This window comes from Aplysia californica, unplaced genomic scaffold (genome assembly GCF_000002075.1).
Source record: "Aplysia californica isolate F4 #8 unplaced genomic scaffold, AplCal3.0 scaffold00214, whole genome shotgun sequence".
In the NCBI taxonomy this organism is placed as follows: Eukaryota; Metazoa; Mollusca; class Gastropoda; order Aplysiida; family Aplysiidae; genus Aplysia; species Aplysia californica.
The window spans coordinates 503,586-518,700 of record NW_004797484.1 but is presented as its reverse complement, the minus strand read 5'-3'; the positions used below and the strand labels follow the sequence as shown (position 1 = coordinate 518,700).

General features: G+C 42.9%; 1 protein-coding gene across 1 annotated transcript in view; it reads left to right on the top strand.

The window, feature by feature from the left end:
* LOC101861126 (protein-methionine sulfoxide oxidase mical3b) overlaps positions 1-15,115 on the top strand; it is a gene marked incomplete at its 5' end in the record, with an annotated part of 44,816 nt that overhangs the window by 3,978 nt on the left and 25,723 nt on the right. Inside the window, 14 exon segments of the mRNA XM_013083153.2 lie at positions 345-601; positions 1,630-1,887; positions 3,958-4,160; positions 4,955-5,079; positions 5,657-5,813; positions 6,224-6,272; positions 7,265-7,412; positions 8,485-8,615; positions 9,332-9,409; positions 10,064-10,285; positions 11,173-11,362; positions 12,485-12,567; positions 13,449-13,536; positions 14,236-14,455. Of these exon segments, the coding sequence (XP_012938607.1) occupies positions 345-601; positions 1,630-1,887; positions 3,958-4,160; positions 4,955-5,079; positions 5,657-5,813; positions 6,224-6,272; positions 7,265-7,412; positions 8,485-8,615; positions 9,332-9,409; positions 10,064-10,285; positions 11,173-11,362; positions 12,485-12,567; positions 13,449-13,536; positions 14,236-14,455 (2,209 nt within the window).

Sequence of the window (15,115 nt, the reverse complement as noted above, 5' to 3'; positions counted from 1 at the left end):
GTGTGTGTGTGTGTGTGTGTGTGTGTGTGTGAGACAGAGAGGGAAGGGGGAATCTTACATATTCTGCCAACTTGGGAAATTATATTGGCTTACACACTCCTCGCGTGGGTGGTTGATGGGTACTCTGGTGTGATTTGCTCCTTCTTTCCTATCAAACATCTATCGTCCTGACCTCTCGTCCTTCTTTTTTGTGTTTGTTACTCTCTTGTAACACCTCTAATCTTCGGCACTTATATGTCCTTATTGTGTTGCAAGTGCCGTAAAACTCTTACTAAAACTAACCTAAACGCTCCTCGCAACACTGAGAGGTTATTTCACAAAGTGGCGGACATTTTCTCCAACAGGTTTTAAGCGCAAAGAGTTCCGAGGCAAGCTGGCGATTGCGATCACGGCCAACTTCATCAACCGCAACACCCAGGCGGAGGCTCGCGTGGAGGAGATCAGCGGCGTGGCCTTCATCTTCAACCAGAAGTTCTTCCTGGACCTCAAGGAGAGCACGCGCATTGACCTTGAGAACATCGTGTACTACAAGGACGACACCCACTACTTCGTCATGACAGCTAAGAAGGCCAGTCTGCTGGAGAAAGGCGTGCTCAAGGAGGTGGGTGACCCACACCCGTGCTGAGGGGGACTCCCTATCAGACAAGCATCTGTCGTCCTTATCTCTCCTCTTTTTTTCTTACAAACGAACGTGTCCTTATCTTTCCTCCTTGGCACTCATATGACCTTATGCAGTTGCGAGCGCCGTCAAACCTCTATTAAAACGAACAAAATATTTTTCCTCCTTTTTTTTGTGTTTGTTGTTTTAGTAAGCTTTTACTGTGTTTGCTACTGCATAAGGTCACATGACTGCCAAGAAGGCCAGTCTGCTGGAGAAGGGCGTGCTCAAGGAGGTGGGTGACTGAAATTCGAGCGACTCTCTATGAAACAAACATCTATCACCCTTATCTCTCCTCTTTCTTTCCGATCAAACAAACATCTATCACCGTTATGCTTCCTCTTTCTTTTCTAGTGCCTTTAGGCCATTCCCAAAGGGGGGATATTAACATGTTCTTATGCACAGTAGAATTATAAATGGGCTGACTAATCAATGTCATGCTCATACTGTGCCGGAACAACATAGGAGGAACCTCTCCTTTTTCTTTCCTATCAAACAAACATCTATCGTCCTGATCTCTCCTCCATTTTCTGTAGTGTTTGTTACTCTCTTGTAACACCTCTAATCTTCATGACTTCTGCAACGCTATTGTGTTGCAAGTGCCATGGAATTAAGAGAACTCTCTGTAAACCCCCCGTCCACTGATTCAAGTGTCTACTTCTTCTTCCTCGTTCTCGCTTCAAGTGTAACCTGTGACCTCTTTGTGTTTGTGGATGGTTAGCGGGCGCTCTGGTGTGGTTTGCTCCTTCTTTCCTATCAAACATCTATCGTCCTGATTGCTCCTCCTTTTTTTGTTGTGTATGTTACTCTCTTGTAACACTTATATTTTTTGACACTTATGTGACCTTATTGTGTTGCAAGTGCCATAAAACTCTTACTAAAACTAAAACTGAACTCTCTGTATTCCCCCTGTCCACTGTTTCAAGCATGACCTATGACCCTTGTACCTATCTGTATTCCCCCCCCCCCAGGATTTCTCGGACACAGTGGCCCTGCTGGACCGCTCCAACGTGAACCAGGAGGCCCTGATGGGCTTTGCCCGAGAGGCGGCCAACTTCTCCACCAATCAGCAGCTGCCGACCTTGGACTATGCGGTGAACCACTATGGGCAGGCCGACGTGGCTATGTTTGACTTCACCTCCATGTTTGCCGCGGAGAATGCTTCCAGATTTATCTTGAAAAACGGTCATCACCTGCTCATGAGCCTTGTCGGAGACAGTCTGTTAGAGGTGAGTTGATGGGACTCATAGTGTTGGGGGGGTGGGGCGGAGGGTTGGGGGGACCTTGTCACACATTCCTAGAAGGTTCAGTAATTAATAATAATAAATAGCATTTATATAGCGCATAACCCTGCTCTATAGCAAGCTCTGTGCACTTTACACTATATTATTACCCCAGCAGACCATAGAACACTCAGAAACATTCTCAGCTTCCGAGGAAGTATACAGTGCAATCAGCTGATTTTATACTGACAAGATCTTTCACTGTCTATAGCTGGGTACAATTATTTTTGTCATGTAAACTGCCTTTCCCAAGGACACAACGTCGGGCCCCTGACGGGATTTGAACCCACGACCTTACGGTTGCGAGTCCGAGAGCCTAACTACTAAGCCAATGACGCCAGATGTGCTGAATTTCCCTAACTTTTTGGTCCTAATAAAACTCAGATGGTTATATATTCCTCCTTTTCTGTGTGTGATGTCTACATTTCTGTTTGCTACAGTCCATGAAGTTACATAGAAGCGGAACCAATAAATTGGCAAAAAGATATTATTAATCCGAATACAGGAAAAAGAGGCTAAAACAGCACCTGGACATGGATGGCTGGTGCCTCTATAAATAAATCATTGATGGTCAGGTCAGGTCAGTCCATGAAGTTCAAGCAGATGGTTGGGGACACTGATGTAGTCTGTGACATTTCCTTTTTTAACGGTATTCCTGTCGTCTCTTTTTGCTGCTGAGGAAACGTGGTTGTTATTACATCTGGTTGGTGGAAAGGACATGTGGATAACATCATCATCAATGCCTTTCACCCCTGGCAGGGTATAGACCACATACAAGCTCCTTCCATTTATCTCTGTCCTGAGCCATCCTTCCAAGCTCGTTTCAAGCGAGCTTCATTTCTCTCATGTCCCTTTCCACACATCTCCTCCATGTTTCCCCTGGCCTACCCCTGCCTCTTGTGGATAACTACTGTCTGTCTATTTCTGGATATGACCGTGGGTGGTTGGCGGATGCTCTGGTGTGGTTTGCTTCTTCTTTCCTATCAAGCATCTATCGTCTTTATCTCCCCTCCTTCTTTTTCGTGTTTGTTACTCTCTTGTAACACCTCTAATCTTCTGGTGCTCATATGACCTTATTGTGTTGCAAGTGCCGTAAAACTCTTACTAAAACTAAACTAAATTGCTGGTTTCTCCTGCTTGAGGTAAGATAAGGTATGCTATACTCTATCGATTCTCCTTTGGAATAAATTAACAGTGTGATTGAAACCCCCCGGGGCGGTGCCACTGACTGAAGTGTCTGTAGGCCATTCCCAAAGGCGGGACATTTCTCGTTCTAATGCACAGTAGAATTAGTGGGCTGATCCAACAATATCATGCTCATAACTGTGCCTGAACTACAACAGGGAACTGCTGCTTTTTCTTTCCTAATCCTTACTATCGTCATTTACCTCTACTTCTTTTGTATGTTTGTCACACTCTTGTGACCCGCTATTTCCGGGGTGCCGTGATAGTCGAAGCAGACTTTGTTGTGTTGAGGCTAGAGAGGTGAGCAGACTTAGTCTGATTCCCTGTAAGGACTTCTCTGTTGACTTTCAGCCCTTGGCGCTCATGACTTAATGCAGTTGCGAGCGCCGTAAAACCTCTACTAAAACAAAAAAAACAAACAAGTGTGCTTGAATGTGTCTAGAATAGTTCTTTGTACTGATGGTCATTTGAGCAGGTTCCACTGTATTTGTGGGTGGTTGGCGGGTGCTCTGATGTGGTTTGCTCCTTCTTTCCTATCAGATGTCTATCGTCTTTATCTCCCCTACTTCTTTTTTGTGTTTGTTACTCTCTTGTAACACCTCTAATCTTCAGCACTTATATGATCTTATTGTTTTGCGAGCGCCGTAAAACCTTACTAAAACAAACAAAACAAAAAAACATCCACGGGGGGGGGGGGGGGGGGGTATGAGGGAAGTGGTGATTTGTACAGGTGATTGTCTGAGCACGTTTGACTGTATTTGTCAATGTGTTTGTTTCTTGTAACATTTTTGCTGAATTTTTATGTGCTCTCCCCTTTTTCACATCCTCTAGCCCTTCTGGCCCACGGGCTCTGGGTGTGCGCGGGGTTTCCTGGGCGCCTTTGACACGGCGTGGATGATCCGCAGCTGGGCTCTGGGTCGGTCGCCCCCGCAGGTGCTGGCGGAGAGAGAGAGCGTCTACACCGTCCTGTCGCAGACCACACCCAACTACCTGCACAAGAACCACAGCCAGTACAGCATCGACCCAAACACCAGGTGAGTGAGTGGTTGACCCAAACACCAGGTGAGTGAGTGGTTGACCCAAGCACCAGGTGAGTCAGTGGTTGACCCAAACACCAGGTGAGTCAGTGGTTGACCCAAACACCAGGTGAGTCAGTGGTTGACCCAAACACCAGGTGAGTCAGTGGTTGACCCAAACACCAGGTGAGTCAGTGGTTGACCCAAACACCAGGTGAGTCAGTGGTTGACCCAAACACCAGGTGAGTCTGTGATTGACCCAAACACCAGGTGGGCGGGATTGTGATGGGGGTTTTGTGACGCTGACTGAAGGATGTCCTTACTTCTCTCCTGTTCCTCTTCTATTTTTGTCTATATAGCTTCTCTTTACAAGGCTGTCTTAATCATCACATAGTCCTGTTGTCCTGCTCAGACTTCATTTTTTGCCAGTATGCCTCTCTCTGATCCAAAGACTCAAAAGCAGGGTTGCATTCTAGTGACCAGCAATTATATATTTTATTTGAAATTACTTTATGATTTGTTTTCAGTCGCACATTTGTATGTCTAACATGGATTTGTTTGACATCAGTGCCCTTGCAAGATTAATCTCTGAAAAGGAGGAAGAAATTTTTTAATTCGTTCATTCATTCATTCATATCATTCATTCATTCTTTACTAAAGTTTTTGAACAAAAAGAAGCACATTGACATGAATACGGTTATTTAGTGCTCTTAAAACCCCCTGGACAGAAACCACAAAGGGATCGTGAAGAAGTTACACTTACATTTTATTCATTTATGTATTTATATATTGATCACCTTCTGTCTGTGCAGGTACCCGAACCTGAACACCAAGTGCGTGAAGCCCCATCAGGTGGCCCATCTGTACGAGGGCGGGGTCGTGGAGAAGGAGGAGGAGGAGGACACGGCCGTCGTTCCCTCCAAGAAACCCAGAAATGGTGAGGGGAAAACTTCACTTTTTCTGACCTTCATGTTGTTGGCGGGATGGGTTATAGAAAAACTTTAAAGGATTGTAAGTGGGTGGTTGGCTGGTGGTCTTGTGTGGTTTGCTTCTTCCTTCCTACCCAACATCTATCGTCCTTTTCCTTCTTCCATTTTTTTGTTTGTTACCCTCTTATAACACCTTTAATTTTCAGCTCCTATATAACCCTATTGTGTTGCAAGTACTGTGAAACTGAAACACTAAGACAAAATCTGCCGAAATGTGATTTTTATTGTATTACCTCATGGTAAACTATAATTCTGTGCAACACGTTGTGTTTCTTGTCTCTTTGTTCTCTACTTTCTTTCATCACAGCATGGGTGGTTGGCGGGTGCTCTGGTGTGGTTTGCTTCTTCTTTCCTATCAAACATCGACCGTCTTTATCTCCCCTCCTTCTTTTTTGTGTTTGTTACTCTCTTGTAACACCTCTAATCTTCGGCACTTATATGAGCTGATTGTGTTGCAAGTGCCCTAAAACTCTTACTAAAACTGAAACTAGACTCCAAACAAATGTTTATTTTTTCCCTCCGCAGTGGAGCCGAGCATCGACAGCTACAGCCTGCTGCGCTGGTGCCAGCGCGTGCTCAACACGGGCAAGTACCGCGACGTACACGTGGTGGACTTCACTTCTTCCTGGCGTAGCGGCCTAGCCCTGTGTGCTCTCATCCACTCCTTCCAGCCCTCCATCATGTGAGTGACTCCGGCACTAGCGCAGGCAGTTGGCGTGTCCTGATAAACTAAATGTGTCACGACGTGGTTTGACTCCGGCACTCGTCAATTTTTGGGCATATGGGGTTATTGGTATCATCTTAAAATCTATTCATTTTCCTTCCGTTTGGTGAAAACAAAATCCATCTATGTTGAATAGAAGTCGAAATATTTGTTTAATGTCTTTCTGAACTTTACCATACCTAAGGCACCTTTAGTTTAAGTGTTATCTCTCAGGGTGTAGGAAATGGAACTTTATGGAACTTTCACAAGCTCGTGACAAGATTAATGGCAATGTTTCGTTCATCTCATAATGTATTATTAGTTTATTATCAATTAGTTGTTGGGGTTTGTGTGTTGCTGAAGGTTTTTTTTTGTTTTGTTTCATCCAGTGACAATAGCATGCTGATGGAGTTTGACATTGTGGCCAACAACAGACTGGTGAGTCTGTCTGTCTGTCTGTCTGTCTGTCTGTCTGTCTGTCTGTCTGTCTGTCTGTCTGTCTGTCTGTCTGTCTATCTTTCTGTGTTGTCTGCCTCTCTGTGTTGTCCGTCTGTCTCTCTGTGTTGTTTGTCTCCTGTCTGCCTGTCTTGTCTGTCTCTCTGTGTTGTCCGTCTGTCTCTCTGTGTTGTCCGTCTGTCTCTCTGTGTTGGTCTCTTGTGCAAAGCAGGGACTAGTTAAGCATAGCTTGTGTGTAGGCGGAAATGTGACCAGATTCATGGTAGATTTGTTGAGGTGTACCCATGCTTGGTGCATTGTAGAAATCCAGTGTAAAAAACAATATGTTTGCACAGATCGAAATAGACTCTCTGTCTCTTATTACTTTCAAAGATATTAATTGATTATCACAGATCGAAATAGACTCTCTGTCTCTTATTACTTTCATAGATATTAATTGATTATCACAGATCGAAATAGACTCTCTGTCTCTTATTACTTTCATAGATATTAATTGATTATCACAGATCGAAATAGACTCTCTGTCTCTTATTACTTTCATAGATATTAATTGATTATCACAGATCGAAATAGACTTTCTGTCTCTGATTACTTTCATACTTTACTTTACTTTTCCGATCCAGCGGCCATTTGGGTTCTAGCCCTTCGGTCTGCTTATTACTTTCATAGATTTTAATAGATTATCACTATATGAATTTGATTGTTATTATTATCAATGTTATTTATTTTCATAATGTTGGCTTGCTATTTTTTTCTATAGTTCATTTTGCCCCTTTTTATTGGAAAAATGATCTTAAGTTTTTGCTGTCATAAAAAGACTGCTTGAGATATTGAAGTAGCGGCTTTGGGGGAATAACAAAGTGAAAGGGATTGAGCCATATCCCCCCAAAAATTTTTAATTAATTTTTTTTAAATGCGGTCAACAAATTAAGAAAAGTTTTACTGAGTCTTTGTCTGTTTCCCCGTGGTTGCAGGCGTTCAGCGTCGCGGAGCGTGAGCTGGGAATCCCGCCGGTGATGTCAGGAGAGGACATGGCGCGGCACGAACTGCCCGACAAACTGACCATGATCTCCTACCTGTCCCAGTTCTACGAGGTCTTCAAACACCAGCCTTTGCCATCTTGTGAGTGAAGGGACAGAATATATAGATGTATCACGGCGTGGTGGAATCAGGCTCTCCTCAATTTTGGGGCATGTAGAGTTATTTGTATCATCTTAAAGCTTGTTCATTTGTCTTGCTTTGGATTTAGAAAATATCCATTTGTCTTGAATAAAAGTGGAGATATTTGTGAATGAAAGAGGTGGGGGTCACCTGGTTTCAGAGTTAAATTTAGTGAGAAAATGGCCGCCGAAGACGAGTTATTTTCTTTGCTTAAGTGTCCATGGAAACTGAAAATTTAAATTTTTTGTGCCTTTAATCAACGTTTTTCAGTAAAAATCCACACAGAAATATGTTCTTTAATGGGCATGAAAGTTTTTGGGCCAAAAAACGAAAATTTGATAAAAATTCACAAACCTGGGGAAAAATGCCATTTCTTCACTTTGATTATTTTGACGAGCGCCTGATTTCACTACGCTGCCTCACAGATGTATAACCCATGAGATGAGATGAACTGTGTTTATTCAAGAGAATTAACTTTGCAAGTGTAGCCCATGTATATCTTCAATATAATACAGTCAGGTATTCCTAAAATTTAAAAAATCCAGCAAAATTATTTTTTTCTTTCTTTTTTTCCCCACGCATTCCCAACAATTGGGGGTATTCTTTCCTCAACTCTTTGAAGACGTAGCGGACAAATACGACCGATCAGCAGTACGCCAAAGGCAATGTGGCACATTTCGACTCATCTTACACAAATTAAAAATCTGATTTACATTTCATTTTTTTACCTTGTGTTAATGGTCATTTTAAAACAGAATGGAAAAGTGTATGAATAATGAAATGCTTCTTTTTTTAAAGCACCCTAAAACTGCATGTCTTTAAGCGTTTTGATGACGTCGTCAAAGAGTTAACAGTGTGCTCATTTTGACGAAGTATCAAGCATGTGTATTGACTGTCCAATTTCCCTCAATGATATAAGACATTCCTTGTCATTTTTATTTAAAATAACAACCAGCCTCTTTCTCCTTATGTGTGACCATTAGCTTCGAACGACACACACTCATTAACAATCTTCCTTTTTTTTTTCCTCCAGCAATACCACCGCCCGTCAAAGCCAAGAGGAAGAGTGTAGCCCGGGACCAGAACCCCAAGTCCCCACGTTCTCCCAACAGAAGGATCTCCTTCCTGCAGAAGCTCAGCGCCAAACTGGCGAAGTCCAAGAAAGTGGGTCCCCGTGTCTCTCTGGTTGCTTGTTTTTGGTTTCTTGTTTCTTTATGTTCTTTTGTCACTGGGAGTTAGTGCTCTGGGCATCTGGATACATGGATATGTCTCTGTTTTTCTCTCTCTCTCTCTCTCTCTCTCTCTCTCTCTCTCTGTCTCTCTCTCTCTCTCTCTCTCTCTCTCTCTCTCTCTCTCTCTCTCTCTCTCTCTCTCTCTCTCTGTCTCTCTCTGTCTCTCTCTCTCTCTCTCTCTCTCTCTCTCTCTCTCTCTCTCTCTCTCTCTCTCTCTATGTGTCTGGGTTTTTTTTTGTCTCTGTTTGTCTCTCTACCTCTCCTTTCTCTCTCTCTACCTCTCCTTTCTCTCTCTCTCTCTCTCTCTCTCTCTCTCTCTCTCTCTCTCTCTCTCTCTCTCTCTCCGTCTCTCTCTCTCTCTCTCTCCGTCTCTCTCTCTCTCTCTCTCTCTCTCTCTCTCTCTCTCCCCCTCTCTCCGTCTCTCTCTCCCTCCCTCCCCCTCTCTCTCTCTCATTGTCTGTATTTCTGTCTTTTGCTTCTGGTAGGTTCTACAATTATTCTTTCCCTTTGTGGTTTTTGTGTGTGTATCATATTCTTTTCTTGCCCATAATGGCTTTATTGTGTAGGTATTCTTTTCTTACTTCAAACCAAACTTCAACAACAAGCCTCTGTGCTGGTGAAGTAATGTCTTGCGTGTTATTTTCTCAGCGCAAGGAGCAGGAGGAGGGGGAGGAGAGGACATCGCTGACCAGCAAAAAGCTGAAGGAGAGACAGGAGGTCATTCAGGTCAGTTACAGGGGAGATGTATGATGACACGTACTGACTGACACAAACTGACACAAGCTGGTACGTGCTGACACTCTGGCAAATTGACACACACAGACATGCACTGATACACACAGACACATGCTGACGCATGCTGGTACATGCTGACGCATGCTGGTACATGCTGACGCACTGACAAAAAATTGACATGCACAGACATGCACTGATACACACAGACACATGTTGACACATGCTGGCAGTCTTACATACTTCTGGAAGTTTTGCTGAGTTCAATTACTTTGTTGATGTGTCGTTCTGGGCTCTAGGTTGGGTGAGTGGCTATGGTTTTGTTCCCACTTCCCTTCTCCTCTCCCTCCCCACCCCCCCACCCCCCTCCTTCCCACGGGATATTTTTTAGTACTTTGTGATTTCATTACTTTTTGTCCACTTTGGTTAGTCATCAAAGGAATGAGGAGCATGTCGCTCATTTGACCGTATGCAGTTGCAAGGGCCATAAAACGTTACTAAAACAAGCAAATAGACACTGATCCAAACCACTTTAAAGACCTCCACGGTGCTGAAAAAGGAAGTTAAAACTCACCTGCACGGTGACCTGGAGTAAGTAGTTTTGTAATTTGATGTCAAGCTTGTTTTTTTGTTTTGTTTTTTTTCCAGAAAGGAGAGGTGGAGTTGATGCGCTACAACAAACTGCCCATGGAGGAGATTGCCAACCGGCTGCAGCTTGACCGCAAGGGGTCGGAGCCGAGCAAAGCCAAGGGCGGCAAGGCCAGTGAAGACATGATGGGAGCAGTCAGTGTGACGGCCATGGCTGACCTCCTGGTGGCAAAGTTCAAGAGCTATCAGGACCAGCCCCCGCCGGAACCCATACGCAAAGTGGTGAGAGTCGTCGGTCTCTTCTGAATACAGTTTTGGATGTCACCAGACTTTGATGGCCTTTTTCTCGCTAATTTTACCTCTGAAGCCTGGCGACCCCACCTCCTTCAACTGCAAATATCTTGACTTCTGTTCTTGATAGATGGATGTTTTTAAAAATCTAAAGCAAGACAAATGAACAAGCTTTAAGACAATACCAATTACACCACATGCCCAAAAATGGATAAGCGCATGATTCCACCCCGTCATGATACAAATGTTTGTTCTTGACGTGATCTCAGTTCTTCTCAACAGTTTTCCTATATGTGTATCAAATACAGTCAAACCTTCTCTAAGGACCACCTGTCCAAAACAATCACCTGTACAAACAACCACTTCCCTCTTACCCTCTTGCTCTTGTGGTTTTTGTATATTATCTTATGACACCTCTAAGATGGACCACTTGTCTAAGATGAGCACTTTTTCTCTTCGACAATAGATGATCGTTGTCTTGGATAAGTTTGACTGTGTTACATACTCGCTTTTGCCTTAACACAGTCCTGCTGTTGTCTTTATGTTAACACTTCCTGCCCACACATGAAGCAACAAGTTGTTGACTGTTGAGAGGATGAAGGTCCCACTGGTAGTTGCTACTTCTTTTCTTATCTTCTGTCATTCTGTCTCTCTGTCTGTCTGTCTGTCTGTTTCACTTTTTCCCAGCACTTAATGGAGGCTATCATGTCAGTGTGGGTATTCATTTTTTTTACTTACATAGACGGAGAAGTTTCTGACTGCGTGAAGTTACATGCAGGTCGAAGCAGCCCACCTTGTAAATGATCTAAACTTGGTGAGTGTGTGTATAAATAAAACTTGAACAATAATTACTGACCCATCCTTTATTCCGTCCCCAGAGGGGTCAGCCTGCCCTATTAGCAGCGTCGTCTGCGAGTGAGTTCTGCAGCTTCTGCCACAAGCGCGTGTACATCGTGGAGCGTATGAGCGCGGAGGGCGAGTTCTTCCACCGCAGCTGCTTCCGCTGTGACTACTGCGGCGTGGGCCTGCGACTCTCCAACTACGCCTGCGACAGAGACGTGGTGCCAGGTGAGTGGCTTCACATCACACGGGGGACTTGGGGTCGAAGGGCGCTGAATTTTGTCTCAATGGCGTTAATTTTAGGCACCTGTGGAGAGTGGGGAAGTTGGGATCAGATATTAAATGAGTTTACATCTGTGGAAAGGTTGGAAAGCTGTTTTATTTTGTGCATGATATATTTGCTTTTTCAAGGAACTAAATTATGAGATCACCTCAATTTATTTGTGTATTATCAGTTGACAACTTTGGGGTAAATGTGTTGGGTTTTTTTGTCTGAAAAAGTTGGGTTATTTTTACTGATTCACTTTAGTTACTTGTGATAAGTTAACTTCCTAAATTTTGAAAATTGTTTTTGTTGTAAACTGTCTGGTTTTATTCCTGAATAAAAAGCAAATAACCAGGAGGTTTTCAAGCATACACCACCTTTACTTTCCCACCTTCTGTACACACACATCGGTGTGAGGGCGTAAACCGAGGTGTTTTCCACTGATACTCAGGTCTTTTTAGGTTCAGTGAGCCAGGGCTCAAAGGGTTAGGCTATAAACTATCTTTAAAAAAAAAAAAAAATTTGTAATGACATTAAGAAGTGCTGATAATTTTCTGCGAATCAGCGGATTTCCGCTTTTTTTTTGTTGTTGTTTCCAAAATATTACTACAAAAGTATGTGTTATATTATTGTAGTTAGTATTAGAGTTCTATCGTCCTTATCTCCCCTTCTTCTTTTTAATGTTTGTTACTCTCTTGTAACACCTCTAAAATCTTCTGGCGCTCATATGACCTTATGCAGTTGCGAGCACCGTAAAACTTCTACTAAAACTAAAAAAACTAAGCTAAAGAGTTCTATGTTGAAATTTCGGTTTTGTAACGGGGTCGGAATATTTTCCTCTTTTTTGACTTTTTCTCACTATCAGCACTGACTTAGAGAGACAAAGGAAGGGACTTACTTGCAATGACACTTACAGAGGTGTAGGAAAAGACTTAGCTGTAATGATACTTACAAAAACGTATAGAGAGTATTAAGCATCATCAGCACGGATTATATATTTGAGTTTAGACTCATGAAAAAAAAACCCTGTGCGATCCATATTAACCTGTGATGTGATGTGAACGTGGCCACTGTTTTGTTCCCAGTCAAGTTTTACTGCTACAGACACGCCCTGCAGGAGCAGCGGCCCAGACTCCAGAGAAAGAGAGGCTTTGAGGAGGAGCTCAAGGTGAGAGCTGGGAGGCTCTTGTCATCTTTTCCTTCTTTTTTCTCCTTCTCCTCGTCCTTTTCCTCTTCCTCCCTACTTCTTTTCGTCATCTGCACTTCAATCTTGGTGTTGTCTTTCTTCGTGGGTGGTTGGCGGGTGCTCTGGTGTGGTTTGCTCCTTCTTTCCTATCAAACATCTATTGTCTTTATCTCTCCTCCTTTTTTGTGTTTGTTACTCTCTTGTAACACCTCTAATCTTGGGCACTTATATGACCTTATTGTGTTGCAAGTGCCACAAAACTCTTACTTAAACTGAACTATCTTCCTTCTTCTACTCTGTGATCTGTTTTTTTCCCACCTCCACATATTTTTCATATTCTTTTTACTGACTTATGATGACTTTTAGTCAATCTTGTAGTATCAGTTCAATGTATTTCCCTCGATAAAATGGTAAGAAGAGTATCTTTGGTTTACTTAACAGTGTCTTATTGTGGTGCAGTTATTGCTTTATTACTTTGAGATGACTATTTGCTACACGTATTGTTGTCTCTAACCAAGAACTTAATTCCGATACTCGTCTTGTGATTGCTAGTGCTACCACTGTCTCTTCAACTTGTATTGCCAATGCCAGTACTGCCACTGTCTCTTCAACTTGTATTGCCTGTGCCAGTACTACCACTGTCTCTTCAACTTGTATGTATTGCCTGTGCCAGTACTGCCACTGTCTCTTCAACTTGTATTGCCTTGAGCAAATTGAGGGGTGTGATTTGTGTCCAAGAAGTATTGTACTCAAAAACATTTCAAGAGTGTTTTTCCAAGTGTGGAAGTTAAGTTATGAAAAGCACAGAAAGTTGACTTCTGTTTTCCTATTTTCATTTGTTGTGTTGTGTATTGGGGTCACAGGAAAACATCCCAGAGACAGTGGTCACTCCTGCCCCAGATGTGGACACTGGTCAAGCCTCAAAGGAAAAGTCTCCCAGAAAGACAGCCCGTAAGTTTATACGATTTTCCTGAATTCTTCACAGCCAAGGTGATGAAAAAAATATGGTTTATTTTTTGTTTTGCTTAGGATATTGTAACTCTGTGAAATGCTAAAAACAATTAATTGCAGTACTTCATTTGGCAGGAATTAACATTTTTGTGTTTTAAATAATTCTTTAAAAATATTTTTGATAAGAAAGTAAAGTTGGAATGTAAATCTGACAGGCCAGTCTTGTCAATAATATATGTGTCACGACGCGGTGGAAGCAGGCACTCGTCAATTTTTGGACACATGGAGTTATTGGTTTCATCTTAAAGCCAGTTTATTTGCCTTGCTTTTGGTTAAAAAAATATCCATCCATCTTGAATAGAAGTGGAAATGTTTGTGATTGAAGGAGGTGGGGGTCATCTGATTTCAGAAGTAAGATCAGTGAGAAAATGGCCACCAAAGTTTGGTAACTTCCATAGTTTGAGAGTCGTTGGAAACTGAAAATTTACATTTTTGTGCCTTTAATCACCGTTTTTCTGTTACATCCACACAGAAATGTGTTTTTTAATGGACATAAAGGTAGTGAGCCAAAAAAAGAGAATTCGAAAACATTTCCCAAACAGGCCGAAAAATGCAGATTTCTCGGATTTCATTATTTTGACGAGCGCCTGATTTCATCATGATGCATCACATGTGAAATACATCTTCTCCCCCGTCCAGCGTCGCACCTGACGCCCCTGCAGGTGCCCAAGGACGTGACGGACCGGCCCAAGAAGACGCCCGAGCGTGTGGAGTTTGAGATCTCGTTTGATGGGCAGGAGGAGGAGTCGGAGGAGGAGCAGTTCGAGCACAACCTCCGCGCCTCGCTTTCCTCAGACACGCTGCTGGACGACGACGACGATGATGACTCCGACTCGGACTACGATGGCTCCGACCTTGAGTAAGTTGTCGCGTCGTGTCGAAGCTGTGGGGAAAGTTGAAGATATAAACTTACGTTCATAAGTTTTGTTACAATACATTGACTCTGGCTATGATGGCTCCGACCTTGAGTAAGTTGTCGCGGGTAAACTTATGTTCATAAGCTTTGTCAGTTTTGTTACAACAGAGTTGTCAGATCGAATATTTGTGAGAGATGAATGTCTTTTATGGTAACTTATGCTATGTCAGGACAAATGTTGCTTATACGCTGAGCAGTCATGATGGGATAACTGTGGGTCTCATGATAACATACATCAGATGCTCAGAGGCACCAATTTTCCAGACAGACAGTCATCCGGATCTCTGAATTTGTTCGGAGTAGGTGTGTGTAATTTGTTTTACCTGTTGTTATATATTCCTCCTTGTACATTTATTCATTTAATATAATCTCATTGTGCGTGTAGTATTGCACTTTATATAAAAATAAGCTTGATACACAAGATGTAGTAGACAACATCCATCAATTATGAGAACCCACGTGCACGTTTCCATGAGGTCCGAAGTAAACCAGAAACAAAAGATGTTGGTCAGTATTGGTACTAAATCTACCCTTCCTTGTTTTCCACTTTCTGTACCCCCACCCCCCCACTCCCACCCCCCTCCGCCTCCTCCTCCTTCGTTT